This window comes from Galleria mellonella, unplaced genomic scaffold (genome assembly GCF_026898425.1).
Source record: "Galleria mellonella isolate WM207_F2 unplaced genomic scaffold, CSIRO_AGI_GalMel_v1 utg65, whole genome shotgun sequence".
Classification (NCBI taxonomy): Eukaryota; Metazoa; Arthropoda; class Insecta; order Lepidoptera; family Pyralidae; genus Galleria; species Galleria mellonella.
The window spans coordinates 5,559,243-5,587,085 of record NW_026442138.1 but is presented as its reverse complement, the minus strand read 5'-3'; the positions used below and the strand labels follow the sequence as shown (position 1 = coordinate 5,587,085).

The following is a 27,843-nucleotide window of genomic DNA, read 5'->3' as shown; positions in this document are numbered from 1 at the left end:
TATCTTAATTATATACCTGTTTAATTCTTTAAATCTTGTAAAACAATATAAAATATTTAGATATTATAATTAAAAGTTATCAGATACTAAATTAAAAATACTTACTTATTCTTGTTAACATTGAAAATATCATTAATTACATATGTATTAACAGGAAATAAGTGATACTTAACAAATAATTTATTAATTTATCCTAAAACGCTTATAGAAAGGAGTATATTTATATAAATTTAAAATGTAAATTTTTTTTTAATAAAAGTATATACACATAACAATAAACTCCAGTAAAGGTAAAAAATTATTTAATTTCTATGATTGTCAAAACAAAAGTTTTGATAACTTACAATAAGCCTCTGACTACCCCACCCGGGGTAGCAGTCATGACCTTAGTATATAATAACTAATGATAACTTAAAATATGAGGCACATGATTGCACAATTTTGTATAGCAGCACCCCTGTCCACCTTAAGCTAATAACTGACCTGCATAATTTCACTTCTTCACTGTAATTTATTTCTCATGTTATATCGAATCTACAATACTTATACTCCAAAAGCATTCAATATGAACCTGAATTCAAACATTTTTAGTATAACAAACGTGAAGACTGTAATTTGAAGCAGTCGTTTTAGTGTATTTTCCTTAGATTATATATAGATAAGACTCTCCATACAAATGCTTAGTTAAAAACAAATCAACTTTTTTATCCATGTTGTGTGAATAGAGTTACCATAATATACATCATTAAATATATGGGAGGAAGTATATTGTAAGTTAAATTGAAAAATAGTAACTAAACAAAATTCTTATAATATATTTAAAAGAACCAGATAATCAGACCATAATGATTTGTGATGGTGCTTATCTTTAGTGAATTCTTTGATTTATATTTGAGTATGGTCATAAAATATGTTTTACTTTTTAAATAATTGAAAACTTTAATTAATATATGTAAATGAATTTGTAAACAATACATGTATTTGTGTGTATATATGTATCAGAAAAAAAAAAAATAGTTTCCAATATAATTTCCAATTTTATTTAAAAAAATCAACCTGATCTAGGAATTTTTTAATCTAATTAGTTGCTGCACTAAATAGATAAAAAATAACATTGTGTTCGTTTTAATTAAAAAAAAATTTCATCCAATATGATGTTTGGTTGACTAAAAGTTGAAACGTTTTTTACACTCTGTTCTATCTATATAGTTTAAATTAATGTAGTAATAATGTTTGTATAACATATACATAAATAAACACAAAATCTAAATAAAAATGTTCCTGAAATAGAGACGAATTACTTATCTTAAATATTGTAGTGCCTCTAATAAATTATTGTTGCTTGCACATAATTGGATATAATATTTTCACAACCTGTAGCTACTTAATTTTTTTTTCTATATTTTTCAACAATTACATATATAATTTTAATTCGAAGAATAATAAGTATTTTTTTTTTTTAAATAAATACCCACTTATTTCCTAATAATAACTATATTATATCACCTAAAAACCTATATAAAAATATAAGTGATGTTTCAACGTTTTAAACTTTACAAATATATAAAAAACGAGCTCTAAAAATATCTCATATCGTTTCTGAACGTTCAAAATAGCGTAAGAGCAGTTTGTAAATACCGCGTATCTGCGTTTTTACATTTACAAGAAGAATAAAAAACTTAATATCTTAATCATTCATCTATAGTTTATCGACAGAATTTTACGTTACTCCTTGACGAACTAATTTATAGGAAAATAACGTAATCTTACATTAGTTACCTTAGATTCCGAAAAAATCACACACGATTTTGTAGTAACAAATTACTAAAAAAGTAATCAACTATTAGCAATTATGTAAGTTTGAAACGAAACATTTTATCAAAGAATAAATTTAATATTAGTTATTACGAATTATTATTATAACAAAATAATACAAACTAAACTTCTAAAATATAAACACCTTTTTAGAAAAAAAGTGTCACAGCGGCAAGCGAGCATGCCAAATGACCACAACACTAGTGTTGTGGTCATTTGGCCAGTGTGCGACGTCTAGATGTCGCTGGTTATATCAATGCCAAGTATTCCCAGACCCGACTTAATATCATTTGCCGACCCTGAAGAAACCTCTTTACCCCCTTTTGAAGAACCCCATGCTGCAGTTTCTGGGGAAAACCTCGGCAGAGAGCTTATTTCATAACTAGAATGTTCGTATGAGAATACATTTCTGAAACTGTGTTGTACGCGACCATCTAGGCTGTATGGTATGAAAGTGAACTCCCTATCGATGGCGAGACGTACGATGGTAGAAAGTGGCCGTGGGCATCATTTTGAACAATTTCTCTGAGCACAATCCCTTGTACAAGCAGTAAAACACGCAGAGTGAGGCAAAATCTCTCCTAAAACTTAAGGGTTCGATTCCGCTTGTAAGTGTGGGAACAATTCTCATAGCTCGACATTGCTTTGAGTCAAAGGGTAAAGCTGGTATCTAGGTGCTCCCGCCCATAAGTAACAGTAATAGTCCAAGTGGGGCCGGATTTTCGATTTATAGAGCATCAATCGTGGATCCGGCGTGAAGGCATAAGGACACCGAGTTTTTTTTAATGCCAACTTCACCTTGTCTTCGAGGTGGCCACGGAACTGTACGTCATTAGAGATGTCGACACCAAGGATCACAACGCTTTTAGAGATGTTAAGAGACATGCCTTGGAATTGTGGAGCTACAGCAAATGAGCTTATTTAGCGGTGAACGTGGAACCAACTGTGTAGACAAAAGTAATTAAACTACTTCTGTAATAATAATAATAAGTAAAGAGTCGAAGAAGACGCGTAAGTACCCGGGAAAAAATAACAGATAAGGACTTATTCATCTATTTGATAAATACGGGCTTGCTGCTAATTTCAAGAAGATTGTTGAACCGCAATAATATTACAATGCTAAAAATTAAGTTCATTTTTGGTTAACTTAAATTCAGATATCCATATATGATGCCATTCGCGTATTATTTCAATTTTGCGCATTTGCTGTTATGTGGTATTTACAAACTGCTCTTCCGCGGTTTAAATTAGGATATATGTAGATTTAAATAGATATTGTAACCGTAATGTACTATGCATATTATTTTTTGCCATAGTAAACTGAAAGAGTCTACTTGGCTTTCGGCTAAATTTCAGATTTGCTAGGTATATACATACAGCATATGGAATATGGAGTCAAATTTTGAGGATTGACAAAAACAACATTATAACAAGTGATATTTTCGAAACAATAAGAGGCGTGAATTTGTTCACAGTAAAGGCACGCTCACTTTTCATTAGTAAAATATTAAAGTACTTGCGTTGTCTATCAACATCTATAATTAAAATAAATCTTAAGAATTGGGATGTATCATTATTTCTATTATTATTAGTTAGTCTTCACTGACTTGCATGATAATATGTTTGACAATCTGGTCAATGGTGTGTGTGTCGAGCATACGAGCTATGTTCTTGTCTTCGACGGCGTAAAGGAACAAGTGTTTCGTGTTCTCGCGTAGACATTGCACGCGTGTCCACCTGTCTCGGTCTGCTGCCTTCGCACCACAGTGTTCAATTACTTTCTCTAACACCTGTTAACGTTCGTTTTTCAAATTTAAATCGAATAAATAATCTTGTATAAAAGTGTTATATTATTATTATTAAATTAGAGGATGCGAAATGATTTCGCACATTAAATTTAATTAATTGTGATCCATATAAATTATGTTACACGAACTTGCCGGTATGAAAATATTTGAAGCAAACTTTCAAGTCCCCATGGTACCACTACTAATGTGATGTTGGCCTTTGACGTTTTTAAGTTCGCATGAGTATTAATTTTATTTCATAAAGCTCATATTCATATACTTATATCGTTTTTTCTACTATAAAATTATAAATACGAAAGTATGTAAAGATGAATGGGTGGATGCTTGTTACTCATTCATGCAAAAATTACTGAACGCATATGAATGAAATTTGATACACGGGTAAATTATATCCCAACTAAGCACATAGGATACTTTATATACTGATTTACGTAAGGAAAACAGAGAGCCCCTTCTTCTCCATGAAGTCAGTCAATATAAATAATATATATAGATAGTGTAATATAGTCTGTTTATCGTATCTGTTTGCAAACCTGATTCATATTATATTACTTTACGCCTATTTAGTATTTAGTACTTGTATGTTGGATGAAATTAAAATAATAAAGTACAAGTACGTGAATGAATTCAAAACATTCAACAAGTTTACAATAATTATCACTTACCACATCAACAGTCTCGTTGGGCCACCCAAAACACTCCAGTGTGTCTTTATCAATTAATCGAGACAATAAAGTTTTAAGATTCTCCACCAATTCATCTTCCGACATTATTGGACTATTTTCAGTCTGAAATAAACAATTGAATATGAATGTAAATTAAATGTACAATTAACACACCCATCAACAGTACTTGCATATTATTTTCAAATATAACAGCTGAACAGTTTTTGATGAAATTTAATTTGCATCTTTCTGTTTTTAAGTAATATTAAAGTAGTAATTATATATAAATTAAATCGTAAATAAAATGTAGTGTAATTATAATTTGTATCCAAAAAATATTCGGAAATTTTTAAAATCATATTTGTTTTTATATTAAATAGTTAACTAATATATGAATAGTATTCTACGCTATTCAACTGAACAACTAAAATTAACGTCATGATCACGAGTGATTTCAACTAATAACTTATACAGTTAACAGTCAAATATTCGCAACTACGCAACTTTATATATATATATTTGTCTGTATTATTATTGACATTCTATAATAAATAAAAAAAAATCTAAATCGACATTGTCAATAAAATTAACCAGAAAAGTTACAAGGATTACATCCCTTACCTTCATTTTATCATCTTGTACTTGCATGCCTCCATAAAGCACATCTTCACCACTGCACCCTTCAATGATGCGGTCAGATTCGGCATCAAGCACGTTCAGAATTGATTCCAATTCCGATTTTTTCACTCGTTCTACACCAACATTCATTCCCTGTTATGAGATAAGTAAATATTAATACATAAATCGCTAAATAATAATATAGCAATTTTGCACAGGTAAATACAAAAAAAGTAATGACTGCGATGCTAGATAGATTTATTTATTTATTCATTAGTACAAATATGTGTACATGGCAGACTTAATGCTAAAAGCATTCTCTCCCAGTCAACCATAGGGAAGTGTCAGAATACTCGAATGCGGTACTACTAATTATTGATATACATACATACTAAAATTATATATATAAACGAATAAATATATATGAATAACAAATATACTTACACATATATGATATATACTATATTATACACGAATTTGAGAATAATATAAAGATAAAAAGTGAGCGTGAACGCTTTTTTTTGAAAGACGGTTTAGTCGGTAGTCTCTTAATGGCATCAGGAAGCGCGTTCCAGAGTCGTGAAGAATGTAGGAGAAAAGAGTTTGAAGCGTAACCAGTACAATGAGAGGGGAAAGATAATTGGAGAGTATTATTGGAACGAAGGTTACATTCGTGAGTTTCAACATTATAAAATATACAATAGATCTTATTATTAAAAGGTTTTTGAGGTCGCTGATCCTGAATATGACTGTGTTTATATCGTTTTGTTACTTCACTCTTCAAATCAGACATGTGACCATAAATATTAAGACTACCAGGATACCAGTCTATGCTAAATCAGGGACCCATAAAACTTTATTATGGACTTTTTTTATATTTAGTTATATTCACTATGAAATTTTTTATGTAATATATTTAAGGCCAAATAAATACGTACCAGCACTTGCCGCACATGCACGAGGTGCTGGCGGAAGATGTCCGGGTGCAGTTTGCGCACGTGGCGCAGCAGCTGCTCGCCGCGGATGTAGGCGCGCGCCGTCACGCAGTACATGCAGCGGCGCGGCCGATCCAGCCGGTGCGTGCTCACGTGCCGCCGCATATTCACCTCCGCATGGAATTGCTTGCCGCACACCTCACACGCATACGCTGCAATATAACATTAGGCATGAAAACAATTGCTAATTTAGTTTGGTGAAATTATTTCATTTGTCACAGTGATATCACTTAAAACAAATGATAGGAATAACTTTTACTCGCATCACACTCGCCAAAAATAATAATAAAGAGAAATACCAGAGGGAGACTGTACAAAAGTCGATTGCTTGGACACCTCTATCCCATTTGTATTTCTACTGTGAAGCAGTTGTGTTTGCATGGCTGTGTTTCGGTTTGAAAGGTGGGATATGGCGTGAATTTACAGGGTACAGAGGAATAACACCTTAGTCCTCGGGAATGGCAATGCATGGGGGGTATCATAGGCGAAACAGTATACTCTGTTATGACCATGGTACTAAATTTAAAGAATATGATATAGCTGTAAATTTTATTATGTTGTCATTTTTGTGAGAGAAATAAATATATATTTTACTTTACTTTTACTTTAAATTAAATTAGAAATACGTACGTTTAGCGTCCAAGTGGGTTTTTATATGGGCATCTAAACTTTGTTCATTACTAAATATTTTTTTAGAATAGATGCAATCATTAAATGGACATAATAGTTTCTGGAGCCCTTTATGTTCCCTTACGTGGGCGAGCAACCTGTAAAAAATAAATGATAGTAACACACAATTATTTAGGGGGAATGGATACTGCACTCCAATTACAGGGTGTACCCATAGGTGCAATTGTATAAAATCTTAATAAAATATGAATTTAATAAAAATTGTAATTGTATAAAATATAAACAAAAGTATAATAAAAAATACATACCCAGCTTTAGTGGTAAAACTGCGGTCACACTCAAGACATGTGTGGCCGTTGTGTTTCTCCAGATGGCGTTGTAGTTGCGATCGCTGTATGAAGGAGTTGCCACACAGTGTACACTTGTATGGTTTTTCAACGGCATGCGTTAGTACATGTCGCCTAAGCACCTCTGCCGTGAACGTACTATAGCCACACTAGAACACATAAAGGAAAAACTATAATTTTATAGAATATATACTTGTACACTTATGTATTTAGAACAATATTCTTTAATAAAAATGTCAAAATATGTACAAGTTGTTATATACTTTTTGTTATACATCGATCTGAATCAAAATTAAATCTATTAATAATACATATGTTACTAGCTAATATTTTGTAATAGCTAGTAATACTAGCTAATAGCTAGTAATTTATTTCGGTATCTAACTCGCTCCGGCTTTGCATAGACAAATAATGTTAATCTTTTTGTACACATTCAAATTAAAACTCAGTAACTATACAGTTGTAGAGTACTTATATATTTATGTAAAATATATTTAATGAAGATAAACAAATTGAAATTACAAAAATTTGAGTGTTCTATACTGACATTATACACAAACGGGCAGGTCAATATTTACTGGGATTAGATAAACACAACTAAAAGGAAAATTATACCAAAATTTTACTTACCCATAAAACATACAAGTGAGCATAAAAAAACACAAAAAATAAAACATTATTACATATTCTAACTCTATTATTAGATTGCATTAATTCTGAATAAGTACCTATCCTAAATTTATCTCAAAATTAAATTTTAAAATTGATATTATGAAAATTTTATTTTGTTTCTAAAAAAATTGTTCAGTTTGATTTAATCCATTTCCTTCATATTATTTCTTGGATTAATGTTTTCGTTGTAATATTAAGCTGGGGTCCCAGTGTGAGTTTATGTTTTTACGAGCATGAGGACACAAACAGGAATTTTGTAAGAACTTTATTTACAGGATTATACAAGGTATGGAGTAACTTCTATAAAGAATTAGGTACTTAAATATTAATAATTACCACATCACAATGGTGTGACTTTTCACCATGGATCTCCAAGTGTTTAACCATTGCAGCCCGGGAACTTGTTGTTTTCCCACAGTGGTCACATTCAAACTTTAAGGATTCTGAAAATAATTTATCATTTCTTTATTTTAGCAAAAAGGCATGGGAAAGAATGGGTATGCAGACATACAATCATAATCCTCAGGAATGACAATGTCATGAGGGGAACTATGGCCATCACAGAGTATTCTGCAATTTCTCAAGTAGTGTTCATGTCAATAGAAGACAGTTAACACTTTTCATCAGATGAGTCATCAGCTTGTTTGTCATTTTAATTATCATAATAGAGGGACTTACTGTCATAAAATAAGTATGATATCAATCACACCCTTACTTAGATGAATAGAGAATAATAGAAAAGTATTGAATATGACAGGGACAAAGGGGATTAAATTTGTTATCCATCATTACCTCACCAGTTAGCCTTCCATCACCAAAATAAAGTCTTTTTATAGAATTATAATAAAGTGTAAAAATATACCTAAATGTGTTTCTTGCCAATGCCTGACTAATTTGGAAAAATTTTTAGTGTGATGAGGACAAAATTTACAAAAGTAACCATTTTTTATGATATGTTGAAGTCGGAGATGAACTTGTAAATTATCTTTCCTTGTAAATTTTGCATCACATATCTGAAATAAATATAAATGTGTTTTTATTAATTATGCATATATTTTTAGATATCTTTCCAATTTCAAATCTTCAAAAAAAGGCATTTTCTCAATTAATTCAACTGTTAAATAAAAGTGTATTTTATGTAATTAAATATTATTTTATTAAAATATAAAAACAACTTTTGGTTTGTAAAATAAACTTAAAAAGATGATATATTATCCAATGGTAGGGTAAAAAAAATTAAGGGTAGAGCCCATTGGTACTCAATTATGTCTACCCTGCAAGATATGGACATAATGAGAGATATGTAGAATTTAATTGTAATCAGATTTTTTTACAGTACATTTCAAATACTCATAATTTTCTTACTACAAATTGCTTAATTTTTTTAAATGATTATGTATGTATTATTATGATATAGCATTATAATGTACATATATAATAAAAAATAAATTATTGAATGATTATGTACAAACAAAACATTAGATAGATATTTTAATATTTTACAAATATCATAAATTTTACTTTCTTTCAGTATATTTAATAGCACAAAGAAAATGTATTCATACCTCACAACAAAATAGTGAAATGTTCTTGCCATTACAACCAGACTGCATCATGTGTCTTAAAACATGTGAATGTCTTACAAACTTTTTCATACAGTATTCACATTCAAATTCTTGTCTCTCATGAATATTTTGTATATGTTTTGCCAGTACATCTGTATTTGGACAGCGGACATGGCACTGGTCACAGGAAACAGCATTTGGTAACTTTGAATGCTCATTGAGACAGTGTAGTTTGAAGTTATTTTTAAATTTAAATTTCTTATTGCATTCTTTACAATTATATGTAGCCTAAAATGTAAAAAAAAATTGGTTAGACCATTGTTTTTATAATTATAACTAAGATAAAAATAATGAAAAATCACAACTAAAAGATGTATGCATTGAAGTACATATTCTTGAGCTTAAACTATTAATTGAAGTGTCCTTATTCAATTTGGACATTGACTAACTTTTTATGGAAAAAATTATCTTATTAACAAAACGAATATTCTTGTAACAGGTTTAAATAGTTAGTTGCCTTAAAACTTAAATTTCACACACATGTTACGAATGATGTTGAAATAAATTCAGTAAATGTTAACGGTTCTTTAACAATTAATACTGCAAAACAGAAAGTTATTATTTACCTTTGGAATGTAAAGTTCATCTGACATGTTACTTTGAGAGTTGCTTTTACACAGGTGTCTAGTTAATCCAGGTTTTGTGAAATTTCGATTACAGTTTACACAACGAAATTTGTAGGCGTTAGAATTAGACTTTTTGAGCTTTTTACTCGGTGGGCGTCCTCTTTTTGATCGTTTTGGAGCCATTGTCATATATATATAATCAAACTAAAAACCTTAATAATAAAAAGTTTCTCCTGGGTTACATGATCAGAACAAGTTAACAAATATAAATTTTGATATTGCTTTCACTCAGGCGCTGTGGGCTTGTTTAGAACACAGAATAATATGGATAGCTAGGTAGGTACCATGACATTTAATTCGATTCTATAAGTAAGTAGGTTCTATCTGGTTCTATAAACACGAAAACCGCCACGTTGACACTACTTGACATCTAGGTAACCTTAGATTAAGTATAGTAATTGCGTTCCTTTTTCTATGATACTACCTATCCAGAGATAGTGAATAGTAGCTACCTATCTAGAATCATTGACAAGAATATACTTTAGACAACGAAACCTTAAAACCTATAGAAGGCATCTGCCTGTAGGCATAAGTCCCGATTCAGAATATATTGGGCGTTTTTATACTTTTCCGTGGAACGTTATGATACGATGAGAGAGCAAAATGTATGCATTTATACGGAGACGCTTTTAAGCGTCCCGTACAATAACAACGTGATCGTGCACGATCACGGCACTGCCATAACTTTTCCGTGGCAGACCTAGGCCCTCCTGTAAGATCGTCGAGGCAGTTTTGCGCGTATATATGTGTATGTATGTATATAATATGTATGTATGCGTGTGCCTATCTACCCTGCTTTTCAGATTATAATTTTGAACTTGCACGTTTTACAATATCGTAGAATACCTAGGCTCATAAGGTGGTGGCGGCAACTGTGCGACTGTAGTGTATACGTACAAGAATATTAAACATGTGTGAGACAGCCGATGTTCCCGGGTACCTGTCCATGCTGCTTCCTACTCAGTCTTAGGGGATTCCAATAACTTTAAGAGGAAGTCCAAAATTATAATCTACAGAGCACCGCAGATAGGCACACATAGTATATACAAACACATAATACACACACAAAATTGCCGCGACGATCTATATATAGGTATGCCACGGAAAGGTTACGGCAGTGCTGTGATCGTGCATGACCAAGTTGTTATCGTACGGAATGCTTAAAAGAGTCTATATACAAATGCATACATTTTGCTGTTCTATTTTATCTTGTATATGTAAAACGTATGATATCGGAAACGGAAAAGTATAATAATGCCCAATGAGAAGGAATTGTTAATAACGGGTTTTTTGGTTTAACATTTTTCGTGCGCGTCCAAAAATTATCTGTGCCCACCTCAAAATCAGTACCAAACACTTCAGCTATAGATATAAAGATAAGTAAAAGTTCACCTTTTTGTGAAGCAAAGCCTTCCCAGAAAATAATTTTAAATACGCCAATGGTTTTTACTCAAACCAATTTCGTTAAAGAAACATAGGTTCAAAACAATAAAAATTCAAACTGTGCTAATACAGCGCGATCGGGGGAAAGGGATTGTTAGTAATGGAGACTGAGTATCCCATTGCTAGCAATATACCCAACCAGCTCGACCTCCTCGCGGTTCCCCCTGGAAACTATCATGGTTAATTCCTGATGAATTTATCATGATGGGCTAACTGGCCTGTTTTCATTCTCATCTATCACCCTTCACTGGCGCTCCGCCAGCGTATCCCGTTAGCGCAGGCGGGGTTACCATACCATTTTCACCCATCAAAAAAAAAAAACAGCGCGATCAGCTGTTAATTTATTATGGGTGAAAAAATACTAAGTCGTTTTTGAATTTTTGAATTCATGTAATTTCTGTCCTAAAGTGTTCAACCAGAGTAAAGTGTTATACGTACCACTAACAATTTTGCCTTCACTTAGTATTATTTTATACTAATTAATTTGAACTAGCCTGTAAGGGGCAGGGGGGACAAATAAATCATTTGTCGTCGTTGTCATAGTAACATTTACATCTAAACAATGACGACTTGTCACATCGATTGCAGTTATTAAATAACACCTAACATTTTCTATAGAATTTAAAAGTATGTACCATGGAAAAAGAGTTGGCACCAGATGTTATAAAAGCTACACAAACAGCACTGGGCAAATATGTGAAACGGCCGCCTCTAAGTGAGAAACTATTGAAAAAACCACCATTCAGATTCTTGCACGACATTGTGACAACTGTTAGTATTGATTTTTATGTCTTTAAAATACTACCTAACTCGTATTTTAAATTCTGTAATCCATAAATAATAATAAAGAAATCGAATTTTGATACCGTAAAAAACCGCAAGTAAATATCTCCCATATCTATGCTATGATTACAGATTTTTTTGATTGTATCTGGTGCATTCTTTTATTTTTCTATGGAGATTTTAAAACTGAACGATTAGAACTTTGTCCTAAAATATTATTTATCTTGGTGTGTATTATGCAATAGATACCTACTATATAATTTCTTTACTAAGAATTATCCTAATACTTTGCTGTAAAAATAAACAAAAAGACATGATTTTTTTTTAAGTGCCGTTATACGCTATCACTGCCGTTACTTTTCAACCGACTTCAAAAAAGGAGTACGTTTGCAATACGGTTGTATTTTTTAATGATTACGATGTGGCACCCATTTGCATTTTTATTCATTATTATATATACCTCATGCCCATCCCATAATGTGAACGGGATTGTCAACTATGCGAAACGTATCTGAGAGTCTTGCCTTTTTTGGTCTATATACCCCTTGCTAGGCTACTTCTGGAAAATAATTAAATACGCCAATGCATTTTAGGTACTGAAAACTACAGGATTTTTTGAAGGATTATTCGAGGAGGAAGAATTGATATCTGACAATGTTAAAGAGAGGGAAAATAAAATACAATTTCTTAATAAAGTAATTTATGTCGTTGGTAAGTACCAATTTTTAAATCATATTAACTAAATTATAAATGTAAACAAGTACATTTTGCTTCGTATAAAAAAGCTTAAATCGTAAACCCATATACACCGATTGTTACATTAGAACGTGGAAATTAGTATAAGAAAACTGCATGGTAACGACATGTTTGCACTCCACAAAGAAAGACAGTAATTTTAGTCGCCACAAAGGTAATATGAGACTAATACAAGAATAAACCCTATCCATTAGCAAAAGTATTGTAAAATGCAACAAACTGTAGAATTTGCAACTTAATCACGTAACATAGTTACAAAAACTACAGACAAAATAAGAACCTTCTTCTTTTGGAAATCGCTTATAAATAAGTATATTACCATACTTAAATTTGCGTATGTTACAGGTGCAACAACAGGAAAGACGTTATCAGTAAAGCCGTCTAAAATTGTTGCCGGTCAGGAAGCAGAGAAAACAAATGATCTACTTCAATGCCTTGCATTGGCTTTAGATAAAAAACTTACATCTGATGAAGCTGTAAAAAAATATAAAGATGAGAAAAAACCTGTTCATGCGAACGAGAAAAAATCTAAAGAAATTGTAAAATCAAATAAAAAAAATAATGATACAAAAAAAATTACGTCAAAAAGCACAGAAAAATTAACATCCAATAAAAGAGACACAAGCATACGAACAACAAATAAAAATGAAAACGATAAAAGTAATTCTAGTAAAACAAAACAGAAAGAAAATACAATAATTAAAAATGAATCACAGTCTAAAAGAAATACACAATCTAAAGTCGTAACAAAGAAACCATCACAAGAAAAAAACATCAATTATGGAGCGGATAAAAAACTACTTGATGAGCAAAAGGATAAACCAACCACAAATGATATACAAATTAATAACGAAAATTTAGAAAAAATAAGTACTGATAATTTGGAAACAGATATTAATGTTACAGAAGAAGATCAACAAAATTCTGTCGTAAATCTGTCAATTAATGAATATCAACAAAAACTTGATGACCTACATGCAATTGACAATCAACTAAATTCATCTTTGTCTTCTCAAGATTTGATGGAAATTGAAAAGAATAAGATCGACGAAAGTAAAACATTCAAAAATGAGGAGGAGGTGGAATATAAAGGTATTGAAGACCAGAAATTGATGACGATAGATGTAAATAAAATTAACAGTGATAATGAATTAGAACATAAAACAAATAAGAATGACATAAATAAACAATTATCTAGGAATAATAGCAGCGAAAAGAACGGTGATGAAACTACATCAATAGAAAACAAAAATAATGTCCAAGATCCTGTTAAACAATCTCCTGTTAAAAACGATAATGCTGCTAGGCCATTAAGTATGCGTCCATCTTCATCACGTCCTGGAGCACCACGATTAAGAGATAAACATGAAAACATAACAACTGAACCCGAAAATTTGATAGTTGGTAAAGTAAATATCATAGCTGAAAATGCACCCATAGAAGAGGTAACTACTTTCTAACATGTACATATGTTTCTTTTCATACAATTTGAAGTGGTCAGGGGTTTGAATGGGCAGTCTGTTCATCTTGTTGAAAACCTAATGAAAAGTAGTTTAGTTATTAACATAACTATGTAGAAATAGTTGGCTATATCCTCCTGATAACGGAAGAGATTTGTACTCGATCGAAAAGATGAAAATTTCGATATATTTATTTATCTAAACAGTTAAACACATACACTATTTTAAAAATTGTAGTGTTTATGTGTTTTTTTTTTTTTTTTTATTAATTTTAATAACTAATAATTTAAGGAAGAAGATACAAACGTAGTTATTCTTGAACAAGAAACAATGTCTTCGTCAACCACGCAAGATGATCAAGATCCGCTTCATGTATCACCAGATCAACACGGTCATTTAGTGCAACAAATTTTAGAATCTCAAAAGGAATTTTCACAAATTAGTGGCAAAACTGAAATCGTAAGTTCTATATCAATAATTAAATGTTGAATTTAATAAATACTAATTTTAATCTAATAACTACATTAATAAGCATAATAAATTATATACATAAAATCAAAGTTTTTAGTTAGCACAAGAAAAATAAAATGAAAGTAGAAAAAAATGCTATGTAAAATGACTTTGTAAAAAATCCACCTCTGAAAGTGATGTCTATGGAGTACCTTTAAGGGTTTAAAAGTAAAAGAATATCAGTTTTTTTACAAATTATTTAAAAACTTCTATTTTTTATACCACAAAGGTAGCAAACAAACATACCCGTGCCATATAAATAGAAAAACAAGTATACAGCCCGTCTGATGATAAATGGTCACTGTAGCCTATGGACGCCTGCAATACTACGGGTGGCACGTGCGCATTGCCGACCTTTTATTAACTTTAATATATATATACCCTTACTAGTATAAATTTAAAAGTATTTAAAAATAATGTAAATAAAAGAATACCAAAATATGCAGAATTACTTCAGCTAGAACTTTCCCTTTCAATGTTTTTAATTTGATCGTTACATAAAATTATTTGACAAAAACTTTTATTTTTAAAACCCTGAATGCGGCCATATTCACGGTTTTAAATGTAGCTCGTTCAGTTGCAGACTTTTTTCACGTCAGTTTAACAAACAAAAAACTATGACAAATTTCAGGCTTGCAGTAATTTTTTCTATTTCTGCCTCGTGTCCCCGTTAGTTTTAATGAGTTAAGTTTATGTAAGCACATAATAATTAGGTTAATTGAAATATTAATAGCAACTCTGTCCCAATTTTCCAAAACAAGATTTCCATTGGCAGGAATGGCAATTTGGTGCCCAAAAAGCAAGAGAAGCAGTAAATAAAGAAATAGAACAACTCAGATATAATGTTCAAGCTCTTTCACGTGTGACCAATCCATTGGGTAAAATACTGGATCACGTTCAGGAAGATGTAGAAGTCATGCGTCAGGAACTTCAACAATGGACCAAAATTTATGAAGAAACATCTAAGCAATTATCAAAACAAAAACTGTTAGCATATTTTATATATTTGGCATGAATTCATTATAACTACTAAGTACCTTAACCTTGCTCTTCAACCTATCAATGTTAATTATTATGGTCTGAAATATCTACATGCATCTTACTTTATTATTTCATAGTTCTTTTTTTTTTACATTAGTTCAATGGCGCTGGGGGGAAAGAGATTGTTATGAATGGGATCTAAATGACCCATTCCTAGCAATACACCCTATCAGGTCAACAAAAGTAATAAATTGCAAATGTGCGTTACCGGAACCCTGAATGGGTTCTGAAACGAACTTCTCCTGGGTTCTTAAGGAGGATTAATTTTAAGCAGATGCCCGATCATAAAACCAAAAGGCAGAACTTTATGTAATACGAATAAAATGATATTATGCTGATTCCATAATTGGGATAAGGACAGGAGATGATAATACGAAGATGACATTAATTTTGCACAACCCGATATGTTTTTTTTATGGGTGAAAATGGTATGGTAACCCCGCCTGCGCTAACGGGATACACTGGCGGAGCACCAGTGAAGGGTGATAGATGAGAATGAAAACAGGTCAGTTAGCCCATCATGATGAATTCATCAGGAATTAACCACGATAATTTCCAGGGAGAACCGCGAGGAGGTCGACCCGGTTGGGTATATTGCTAGCATATTATCTCAGTCTCCATTATTAACAATCCCTTTCCCCAACCCGATATGTTATATGACCGTCCTATATACTTACAGTAGAACAGAACGCAGTATTTTTAAATGACGTAATTTGTGGATGGCCCTATTATTTTATTTATTGAGGGTCAAAAAGTGGTGATATACTTATGTAGTTTTTGTTTTGTCAATATTAAATTTACTATATACTAGTAAGTAGTAGGAAATAATATTGATTTTATTTTACAGATTGAACGAGGAATCGTTATTACCAATGCATACGAAAGTTAAACAGTTGGATTTTGACATACAGGAAAAACATGACAAAATAAACAATCTCAAAGTCGTAATACACAAAAACTCAATTAGAATCGAGAAGTTGTTAGCAAGTGGGAATGTGCAATAATTTTATAAACAATTAATTTTTAGTAGATAAATAAAAATGATTTGTTTACATCTTATTTAATTATATTCAGCTTTACACTTTAGGTTCCTATTTTAAATCCATGGCCTATGTTGATTGAGCTATCGGCTATTTTACAGATCTAGTCAATGTAGATCAGTGCATCCCTAATCTTTGATACATCCATATAAATAAAGTCGGGTAGTTATACCATTTATAATTCTAGAACGGCTGGACAAATTTTGATGATCAATGATTTGTTGGATTCGTCGTCACCCCGAATATCGGAATGACTATGAAAATATCGAAAAGATTCACATAAAAAACAGAAAAAAAAAATTTCAGACTGTTAGGCGGTAAAAAGTTCACCGGGGCAGCTAGTCTACAATAAATGTTTATTTTGGAATGTATCTAATTCATCCCAGGTTCAGACAACATTACGAATGAAGCCATAAAAATCGGAGTGCCTATTTTAATCACATATATAGTGAAAATTTTTAACCTAGTTTTGGAAAAGCAAGTGGTACCAAAGCAATGGTGTGAATCTGACATTATACTGCTGTACAAGAAAGGCAACCCGCTTGATATTGGCAACTACAGACCTATCAGCTTACTATCCACAGTTTACAAACTCTTTTCATCCATTATTTTGAGCAGAATAGCAACAGAAATTGACAAATATCAACCAATAGAGCAGGCTGGATTCAGACCACATTACTCTACAATCGATCACATCCACACAATAGAACAGATAATAGAAAAGTACAAAGAATTTAAAAAATCACTTTACATAGCATTTGTGGACTACTCCAAGGCCTTCGATAGCATTACACATTCATCCATATGGCATGCTTTGGCTGACAATAACATAAACAGCACCTACATAAATATTATAAAAAATATTTACTCTAATAGTATAAGCAGAGTCAAACTGGAGAGGCAGGGTGAAAAGTTCACAATTGGAAGAGGCGTAAGACAGGGAGATCCACTTTCTCCAAAACTTTTCATAGCAGTACTTAACAACATCTTTAAAAGTATCGATTGGAGCCATGAGGGTATATGGATACTGAACAAAAGACTAACACACTTATGTTTCGCAGATGATATAGTACTTTTTAGCGAATCGGTTAGCAACCTAGAAAAAATGCTACAAGAACTAGATTTGGAAAGTAAGAAAATTGGCCTAAATATGAATGCAACCAAAACAAAGATCATGACAAACCACAGCAAAAAAATTATCACAATAGAAGAGAACCCTATAGATTATGTGGATAGTTATGTGTACCTAGGTAAAATGGTCTCTTTCGAAACGAACAGTGGAGAAAATGAAGTTGATAGAAGAATAAACATAACATGGAAGAAATATTGGGCTCAAAAAGAAATCCTTAAAGGGAACTACAGTCTCAACTTAAAAAAGATAATTATGGATTCCTGCATCCTTCCAAGCCTAACATATGCATGCCAAACATGGACCTATACAGAAAAAATAAAGAACAAAATCCTATCATGTCAGCATGCGATGGAAAGAAGTATCTTAAAGTTAAGAAAAATACAGAAAATAAGAAACACTGATATTAGGAAGAAAACCAAAATAAAAGATGCTCTTCAGCATAGTATGAAACAGAAGTGGAGATGGGCAGGTCATATAGTGAGGTACAAAGATAAAAGGTGGACTCTCCAAACAACAAAATGGCGAGGTCCAGCAGGAAAAAGAAATGTTGGAAGACAAAGAAAGAGATGGGAAGATGACATAATAAAGATAGCAGGAAAGAACTGGACGGGTATTGCTATAGACAAGGAGAAGTGGAAAAAGATGGAGGAGGCTTTTACCCTTGGGGACCACGGAAGTGGATAAAAAAGCTATAATAATAAATAATAATAATTAAAGACTGTCCCACGAAAAAAAAAAACAAACTTCAGTTGTGACAAAATCAATTATTTTAATTTAAAAACTAAACTACCTATCCAGTTTTGATAAAATTTCTATGGAACTAATCTGTAAATATACCCTTTCAGATAAAAAAAAAAAGATTCCAAATCGGTTAACAACTGACAGAATTATAAGGTAACAAACAAAAAAACTTTCTTTTTGAAGTTGATTGAAAATGATATAAGTTTTTGTATAGGAGTTGCGAGATTTTTAGAGTACCGTACAAAAATGCTACCGTATTTTTTATAGAGACCAATTTTTACATTTTATTTTATGAATAGGGCACTATAATTTAATTTTAGCTAATAAATGTTGAGATATTAAAAATACCTAATTCTACATCTAAAACAAATTATATTAAGACTGAATTCAACAAAAAAACCGACTTCAATTGTGGCAAAACTAGTTACTATTCTCCTTTTTATGAAATTGGTTGATAAAATTGTAACAGTCATACATCTATACTAATATTATAAAGCTGAAGAGTTTGTTTGTTTAAACGCACTAATCTCAAAAACTACTGATTCGAATTGAAATATTCTATATGTGTTGTATAGTCCATTTATCGAGGAAGGCTTTAAGCTATATAACATCACACTGCGACCAATAGGAGCAAAGCATCAGTAAAAACGTTGCAAAAATAGGGGAAATTATTCATACTTAAGGACTTCCGTTGCGTGCGCTGCGTAAATGGTTTAAGTTATCCAAAAAATATGTATGAAAAAATTATTCCTCTTCAAATGATCTAAAAAAATGTCTGCGACAGTATATATCTATCTTTTAAATTGATTCACTAACCTTTTTTATGGTAATCAAATTTGGTCATTATCAAACATTATTCATTACAAATCATTATTACCAATTATTTGCTAAAGAGTTTTATCAACATAATAATATTAATCCTTATCCAAATAAATGTGTTGTTGATTAAGACTATTTAATTGTGAACAAAATTGCCATTGCTTTACATCACATAATTTCAATTAACATCAGAGAAGATATTTTAAAATAACTCCGCAACAAAATTCACACGCGCGCATGTAAAATGCTATGAAATAACCGATCAGTTAAATAGGCTGAAACTTTATGAAGGTATTAGATATGTAATTATCATTTAAGTATATAATATGTACAAGACCGGATTCATAAAGGGTTCCAATGGGACAACTACATAGAAGCGAGCAATGCCGCGGGAAACGGGTAGTATTTTACTGAAACCCTTACTATCCTTAATATTAGTGTTATAAATGTGAAAATTTGTTACCTCTTGGCATTTTAATGGCTCAACCAATTATCACGAAATTTGGGCCATATGGTTAATCAATATATACTGGTCATATAGACAACTATCACTGGTGAGGGCTGGTATTCATTATAAATATGTATATAAGTAGTACATCCACATGCCAGTTTTACTATGTATTACTGGTTGACAAGAATTTAATTTACTATGTAATAAAGTAAGTAGAAATCTTAAGGCTAAAATGTTGCACACAGTTGTTCATTCATAGTATTAAATAATTACAATTGGACTTGAATTAAATTTAGAATACAGATGAACCATATCTTCAATTAACATATGCTGCTTTCTATCCGAATTTATAAGGGAAAATTCACCAGCTACAAGCAAGAATTACTATCAACAAAAAATTGTATACTTCATGCCATTTCGATAAGTTGTATATTGAAATTTCAAATTATATTAATATTTTATAAAAAAAATATTGTTAAGCAAAAATAATCCCTCCATGTTATTGCTCTGCACATAAAATTTACCCTGCTATTATATACTGATACTATAAGGTATCAGTTTGAAAATATTGATACAAATTATCCAAGTCTTGATTACAGATAATTATAAATACATAGTTTGGAGAGTTTTCTAGCTCCATTACTCATAAACTACACAAGCTTTTATTAAACTTATTAATTAATATTGAATAGTTTTACTGCATTAATCTAAATAAGGGTGAAAATAAAAGGAAAATATTTATGAAACAATATGAAATATCATAATACTTACTTGTTTAATTTAATATTATTTATTCCATACAAAACAGAATTATAAGTCTTATATCTATTACATAGGTTACTTTTCTAGTGAAATCTAAAATAGATAAGTGTCTATTATAACAAATACAATACATACAACATTTCATTTTCAAATATAATTGAATTAAATTATGGAACTTTCTACTTCTATAATAAATGCCTCTAAGTAATTAATATTCAATGTTGGTGATTTTTATACAGTTTTTGTATAATCAAGAAATAATTATCAGTGCTTAATAGATACAAATTGAAATAAAAAATTACCTTACAACACTTTAAAAATGAAGAATCATTATTATTAAATACTAGTCCTCTTTTTCCAAGTATGAGTTACATATTGTGTAATGTATTATGTGTGCTCTAGAAACCGCATCAAATGTCTATAATAAATATCATCATTTTTTACATATACCTAAGAACTTGATGCAGTTGTCTTCTTCATTACATATTTATATTCTAAATTATATACACTACATACTAAAACAAATAGTAATATTAAACTATGTATAAAAGTGTGAGGATATTTTTTTAGAGTTTATATAAACAGTGGAGTGACATGTTCTCAAATTTACACTTGAACATAATTGAATAAGCCAAACTCTATCAATGATGATTATATACTTAGTATTTAATAGTCAAAGTTTGTTTTTATACATATAGAGCTGACCTTATAACTCTTATTTTGATATAGGAGGATGAGGAGGACTATTTGAATTATTATCACATAGACTGACATAACATTCACGACCTACTCTTGTTCGTCGCTGGCCTTTGAGCAAGTGAGCAGCTTGTTCAATACGCATTACCAATCTATGCTGATTTTCCAACCTCTCCAAACAATTTTTGCATATAGTTTTAGGTAAAGGATCAGAACGAGACACCTGTAATGATGAAATAAAAGAGTAAAAAATTTGCTGGTTCTTAAATTTTATCAATTCGAACGCAGAAACAATTCGAAAGCATTATTTCACAGTGTAATGAACTATATTTGCTTACATTTATTGAAAGATATCTATTGATTTTCTCGGATATACACAAACGTATGCCTTCTTCTCCATAAATGTGAAGGACTACACGATGCATTTCTGAACATAATCTACATATAAATCCTGTAAGAACTCCTCGATCCAAACTACCCATTTTTGTATATTGTGAAAATAATTAATACACTAAAATTATTTTCAGGAACAAGAATTTTAAGACAAAATAATTAACAATTCACGAAAATGAATACAAAAAGTTGTTTTTTATTTCCCAAAGTCAAACGTCAGTCAGCGTTCAATATGTCAGTCATAAATTTTTAATTTCTTGGACACTAGGTGCCTAGGTAGAACTTGAATCTAACTTGAACTCTAAATTTAACTTGAATCTATGGACTAGTAGAATCAAGGCTTTGTAAAGGAATTACAAACTAAATTGAAAAGGATACTCTTGATATTATAAATGTGAAATTTTAGATAATTTAATAGAGTAAAAGTTATAAACGTTCTTAAAAATCCTTTTCCTAACTTTGGTTCTGCATTTGTATCAGTGTGAGTGAGTATGTAAGTTTTAGTGAATCAGAGTTTTCGAAATTCTTGTTCTTAGCCTAGGTTTTTAGTGGTAAGCACGGAATAAGTAATTAAAATTGTGACCCTTTTAGTCCCTTTTGCTTAGTAAGTCTGTGTCTTAGTATGTAGTTTACAGCGTTTAAATTTAATAATTAAACAGAGATAATATTAAAACGACTTTATATTCTATGTCTCAAATTAACAAAGATAGTGATTGTCGTCATGCCCTTAAATATTAGAAGAATGTTTTAGTTATTAATTGTCATAGATTTTATATGTCAAAAAATTATGTAAGATTTTCAGTTTATTAAAGCCTTAAATTCTGGCGAATTATACTTTCATAATTTCATTTTTATCGACTACCTAATATGAATATTACAGTGGTCATGGAAACTAGAACAAAATTACCAAGATAGTATATCAGTACCATAGACCCAGTAATAGTGTCCACGATCTCAGAAATATTTATTACATTCCCCTCACGACAAACATGAACTCTAAGGACAACTTTGAATGACTCCTATCTTGTAGAGCAGTTTAAATAGCCTTGGTTGTGGTAAAGCTTTGGTCAGAAGATCTGCTTCCAAATTTTCTGTGTCCTTATACTTTATGGCCACTACTGAGTACCATTGACCAAGTAATAATATCCACGATGTTAAAAATATTTATAACACTGTACAAAAAGTAATATTTAGTGGTATAGTTAGGGATGCAACATCGCTCAAAAAAACATTATAATAGAATATCGATATTTTGAAAAGTCAAATATTGATGTTGAAAATATCGAAGTTTACTAATGATATATCGATTTGTTTTCGATGTTTTACCACCATTCAAATATACATATATCTATATATGTCGAATAAATATGCATCTTTTACGGCAATGAAAAAATAACTATAGTAATAAAAACAAAATTATATTATTTTTTTACTTTTATACTATTTATTTTAACATTTTTATGGAATATTTATTAATTTTTAATAGAAAACAAGTATTAATTAAACATTTTTCATTTTTAAGTTTCTTTCTTTTAAATGGCTTTTAAAAATAATAATTTTAACAACCTGATGGTCAGTAAGCGGTTTCTCTCCGGGGTGATTATCGTTCCAATTTCTGAGAATAACCGCTCACTGGTTACCGAAGCTGTCACGATAGGCAAATAAATCATAGCTAGACTATGGAGCCCAGGAAATAACCCCTTCATATCATCCCACATCTCCAATGCGTCTCCCTTTATTGGAGTGACAGGTGATGACAGATGATATTTATTAACGATATATCGATGTTTGGAAAAATCGATGTATCGTTTGCATCCCTAGGCATAATGAGCAACACTAGCCGTGATCAAAACGTGGTTAAATTTGTTGTTGGCGCGGAGGAGTAAACATCTATTCCGACATTGACGTAGGGTGCTGGTTTCAAAACGTGGTATTTTTTTCCATATCTCTCTTTCTATTCGCTTCATCGAAAGTGATGTTATTATTTCTTTTTACTGTACTGTAATTACTTTCTATAAAATAACCTTATCCTTTATGTGATTCTACTAAAAAAGAAACTCTTTCAGTGTATCCAGAACAACAACATCCATATATTTGATTTACAATTCCAAGTCACATGTCACATAGTATCGATGTCTAAATACAATATTTCAGCCATGTCTAAATTAGAAGAAAAGCCTAGGGTGTTTTTAGAAGAATTCCGAGTTAAGGTACGCTACTTAAGTTTTTTTTAGTCATATCGCGCATACTCCTGTTTGTTAATAGTTTATTATTATTTTTAGTTTTTATAATTTTGCTTTTTTTATTACATTCTTACACAAAGAGGCAAGGTACAGAGTTACAACTTTGAATTTGGCATCATCATATCAGCCTTTAACTGTCCACTGCTGAACATAAGCCTCCCCTTTAGAGGGGTTTTGCCAGAAGTTGCTACGCTTGGCAGGTGGCCTGGCAATCACAGTTAGGCTTTGGAAATGTTTTGAAAGGGACTATTCATCCCTCGCTCTCTCTTAGTTGCCTCTTACGACACTCACAGGAAAGGAAGGGGAGGCCTATTCTATACAGGGACCACATGTCACTTATATTTGAACTTGAATGTGGCATACTATAGAGAAATAGTATTAAATAAATTTAAGTTCTATGTCTCTTATTCTCCATACACACTTTTATTTTAGTCTTTTTCTTTGCCTCTACATACAGCTTACTTCAAACATCTTCCTATAGAACTGACCATAATTTTTCTATAAATGATAAAGACATATATAATATTCCTAAAGTAATAACATAAATCTTGTGTTTATAATTCACATGCAACACATTTTGGGTCTATCAAATAAATGAGAAATGTAATTCTACATCATATTCTATCTATTAATTGATTTTCACACTAGTTCTTTTGTGGGTTATGCAAGAGAGAATTAGATGCCAAAAGTTTCTATCTATATACATCCACTCTTATTTAATAAAATTTAGAATTTTGTCTCATAAATAAGTCCCAGATTCTCTCGATTTTATTTCAGATAGCACTTAATTTATTTGCAGTAGGATAGTCTAAGTATTCTCTGATATCTGCTTCCATTCTTTTTTCGGCCTTGCACATCTGAGGTGATTACTAGGCTAACAAAAATTATATACAATATTGCATAATGTCATTAAAATTTTTTAGAATGCACCAAATGACTACGGTTTTGCTGATGAAAAATGGAGTTTTAAAAAATTTACAAAGAAATTTCGTATAATAATTGTTAGAATGAATGACTTCGAAATGGAGTTTGACTTGATTGGTATACAACCGGCATTTGCTAATGCTTTCCGAAGGTTAATGCTTAGTGAAGTACCAAGTATGGCGATAGAAAAGGTTGCCATTAGAAATAATACTTCTATTATTCAAGATGAAGTATTAGCCCATAGATTAGGATTAATTCCACTAAAGGCAGACCCTAGACTATTTGAATATCGAGCAAAAGGTTAGTATTTACATTTTATTTTTATGATATTTAAATTAGTAAACATATTGATGACCTAGCTAATGAGAAGTGGTAACTATTGCCTGTACATGTGCATAGTACTATAGATGTCACAGAATATAATGTGATTAATTTGTAAGAAATTTTAAATTAGCACTATAATTTGCTAAAATATTAAACTTTATTTGATTGTGATTGATTAAAATTTATAATTTGTTTACTGCATAATGTTAACTGGTTATATAGACATATTTAATATGGGCCATGTCAACCCCAGGATTGTCTGGCACCCATTCCAAGACCAGAAGCAGAGCTTTCAGCTATGAACAAAGACATGTTTAAAAATACATGTCTTTTTTAAGGTCCCCCAGAGAAAATAATCTTAAATTTTCCAAGGCTGGTTATCTCATGAAATTTTATATTTAGCTGTTGTATATACATTGCTGCTGTGAAAAAGTTTATTATATGTTGGATCAATATTTTGTATTACTCATTGATAAATAATATAATAAGTTTATATATCTTTAAGACACAACTTATTGAAGTGTGGCAATGTCACAATTATACCTATGCTATTTTTAAAAACAATAATCAATATATTTGATTAAATTTAAGTTCATTATCTGCTGTCATTAGAAGTACATAATCCATTAATGCTTTCAAAGGACAAGTGAAAGATTATCTTTTCTCTATCTGATTGTTTCTTCATTTCAAAAATTTACATTATTTATGTATTTATTTTATGATAGTTTGTTTTCCTTGTGCTTATAATTAATTATATATGTGTAATTATATATTAGTATAATATATATATATATATTATATCATACCTACTTGTATAAAAATTAGTCCATAACCTTAAGGTTGTCTTGAAAAGATTTCTCTCAGCAAAAGACACCTTACTGTACTTATACAATTGTATCTTTGTGATTGTAAATTTTTCTTGCTTATTTCCTATATTGTATAATGCAAATAAAGTATACTCATTCACATTCATTAAGTTTGAAAAGTGCTCTACTAGCAAAATGAAGTTTTAATCTTGCAATATTATTTATTGAAAATATGGATATTGATGGCAAAAAAATATTTAGAAAATTATAACCCAAAATTAGTGGTTTAAATATTTAGTGATAGATTTATATATGCACCATATGATTATGATTTCCATTTTAGTTTGCTTTTAAATAATCAATTGAATTTTGAAAATTGTTTAATGTCAAAATTTACAAATAATTGTGATGTTGCCATACTTCTAAATAAATACACAAAATTATCAACACTCTGTTAGTAATTCAATACATGTCTGGATTTTTTTTTATTTCTAGATTCAACAGAAGGCACAGAATTTGATACATTGGAATTTTCACTAAAAGTTAAGTGCACAAATAACAAAACACAAATAAAGGATTCCTACAGACCAGAAGATTTGTATGAAAACCATTGTGGTATTTTTCTTTTTATTATATTTTTCATAGAATTATACACACATATGGTCGAATTTTCCTTATAAATTTATTTAATTTTCAGTATACTCCTCTCAAATAAAGTGGCACCCAATTGGCAATCAAGCCTCTGTACATAAGGAAATTGATGTAGGGCCTGTACATGGTGACATTTTGATATCTAAAATGAGGCCAGGCCATGAGTTAGATCTTCATTTAGTTGCTGTAAAGGGTATTGGCAGTGATCATGCGAAATTTTCACCTGTTGGTGAGTATTTCTATTTCTATGTATTTTTTTTATCATTTAATTCTCAATAATAAAAAATATATCTGTAGAAAATTAATACATATACCTAATTATTTTATTGTACTTGAAATGGTAAACAAGCTGATGGGATTCCAGTTACCATGGAAAATGGTAACTGTCATCTACAGAGTGATCTGCATCATAGACATTACAGAATAGTAATTACATGGTATTCCTCATGTGTTCCTGAGGAAAGGTGTTGACTCCATACTCTGTAATGTTACTGTTATCGCCCACCCTTTAAATAGAAAAAGCCAAGTACAAATGCTTGACAGTAAAAACATTAGGATAAAGATGACACAGTTAAGTTTTATACAAAACCACCCTCTACAAAAACATTTTACTAATTGTAATAATATTTTTCTTTTCTAGCCACTGCATCTTATCGCTTATTGCCAGAAATAATACTAACCCGTGAAGTAACGGGTAGTGATGCAAAATTATTGCAAACTTGTTTCTCTCCAGGAGTCATAGACATTGATTCTAATGGCCGAGCTTTCGTGAAAGACGCTCGATATGATGTTTGTAGTAGAAATGTTTACAAATATGATGAAATAAAGGATGCAGTAGTCTTAAGTAGAATTAGAGATCATTTTATATGTAAGTATAAAATTATTGTTTGTTACGAGAATAATTTATGCTGAATGCAATTGAAATATATTAAGTAATTTTTTGTATTTTCAGTTACCGTGGAGTCAGTAGGAGCAATGTCGCCCGATGTGATATTTTCAGAAGCTGTTAAAATATTGAGAGACAAATGTAAATGTTTATTGGAAGAATTAAATACATTATAAAATCA

At 30.8% G+C, this 27,843-nt stretch overlaps 3 protein-coding genes across 7 annotated transcripts; 2 read left to right on the top strand and 1 right to left on the bottom strand.

The window, feature by feature from the left end:
* LOC113519640 (zinc finger protein 436-like) lies at window positions 1-10,147 on the bottom strand. Of its 2 annotated transcripts, none has more exons than XM_052900743.1 (10): window positions 9,565-9,683; window positions 9,116-9,403; window positions 8,413-8,563; window positions 7,887-7,993; window positions 6,840-7,027; window positions 6,532-6,668; window positions 5,845-6,053; window positions 4,910-5,059; window positions 4,289-4,411; window positions 1-3,605 (listed from the first exon to the last, which is right to left on the bottom strand). In XM_052900743.1, exons 2-10 carry the CDS (start codon window positions 9,203-9,205, stop codon window positions 3,408-3,410), a joined length of 1,353 nt encoding a protein of 450 aa, XP_052756703.1. In that variant the 5' UTR covers window positions 9,206-9,403; window positions 9,565-9,683; the 3' UTR covers window positions 1-3,407. The 2 variants fall into 2 exon arrangements, with proteins under 2 accessions (XP_052756703.1, XP_026760584.1); XM_026904783.3 differs by lacking the exon at window positions 9,565-9,683 and adding an exon at window positions 9,742-10,147 and having other exon boundaries at window positions 2-3,605.
* On the top strand, window positions 4,391-27,843 carry LOC113519710 (DNA-directed RNA polymerases I and III subunit RPAC1). Of its 3 annotated transcripts, XM_026904886.3 has the most exons (8): window positions 4,391-4,394; window positions 23,738-23,758; window positions 23,895-24,038; window positions 24,995-25,295; window positions 26,621-26,740; window positions 26,823-27,005; window positions 27,417-27,644; window positions 27,729-27,843. In XM_026904886.3, exons 3-8 carry the CDS (start codon window positions 23,961-23,963, stop codon window positions 27,836-27,838), a joined length of 1,020 nt encoding a protein of 339 aa, XP_026760687.2. In that variant the 5' UTR covers window positions 4,391-4,394; window positions 23,738-23,758; window positions 23,895-23,960; the 3' UTR covers window positions 27,839-27,843. The 3 variants fall into 3 exon arrangements, with proteins under 3 accessions (XP_026760687.2, XP_031770094.2, XP_031770093.2); XM_031914234.2 differs by lacking the exon at window positions 4,391-4,394 and having other exon boundaries at window positions 23,669-23,755; XM_031914233.2 differs by lacking the exon at window positions 4,391-4,394 and having other exon boundaries at window positions 23,751-23,805.
* LOC113519825 (TRAF3-interacting protein 1) lies at window positions 11,578-16,850 on the top strand. 2 transcript variants are annotated; one of them, XM_026905039.3, is made up of 6 exons: window positions 11,578-12,015; window positions 12,621-12,738; window positions 13,129-14,228; window positions 14,535-14,702; window positions 15,529-15,740; window positions 16,642-16,850. In XM_026905039.3, exons 1-6 carry the CDS (start codon window positions 11,881-11,883, stop codon window positions 16,796-16,798), a joined length of 1,890 nt encoding a protein of 629 aa, XP_026760840.2. In that variant the 5' UTR covers window positions 11,578-11,880; the 3' UTR covers window positions 16,799-16,850. The 2 variants fall into 2 exon arrangements, with proteins under 2 accessions (XP_026760840.2, XP_052756702.1); XM_052900742.1 differs by lacking the exon at window positions 11,578-12,015 and adding an exon at window positions 12,109-12,254.

Coding starts and splice junctions, on each gene's coding strand:
- LOC113519640 (XM_026904783.3), bottom strand. CDS start 9,930: ATGACAATGGCTCCAAAACGATCAAAAAGAGGACGCCCACCGAGTAAA. Junction 7,994..8,412: donor TTGGCAAGAAACACATTTAG/GTATATTTTTAC, acceptor AATTATTTTCAG/AATCCTTAAAGTTTGAATGT. Junction 7,028..7,886: donor AGTCACACCATTGTGATGTG/GTAATTATTAAT, acceptor TATGTGTTCTAG/TGTGGCTATAGTACGTTCAC.
- LOC113519825 (XM_026905039.3), top strand. CDS start 11,881: ATGGAAAAAGAGTTGGCACCAGATGTTATAAAAGCTACACAAACAGCA. Junction 12,016..12,620: donor TGCACGACATTGTGACAACT/GTTAGTATTGAT, acceptor AATGCATTTTAG/GTACTGAAAACTACAGGATT. Junction 12,739..13,128: donor TAAAGTAATTTATGTCGTTG/GTAAGTACCAAT, acceptor CGTATGTTACAG/GTGCAACAACAGGAAAGACG.
- LOC113519710 (XM_026904886.3), top strand. CDS start 23,961: ATGTCTAAATACAATATTTCAGCCATGTCTAAATTAGAAGAAAAGCCT. Junction 26,741..26,822: donor TTTGTATGAAAACCATTGTG/GTATTTTTCTTT, acceptor TTTAATTTTCAG/TATACTCCTCTCAAATAAAG. Junction 27,645..27,728: donor AATTAGAGATCATTTTATAT/GTAAGTATAAAA, acceptor TTGTATTTTCAG/TTACCGTGGAGTCAGTAGGA.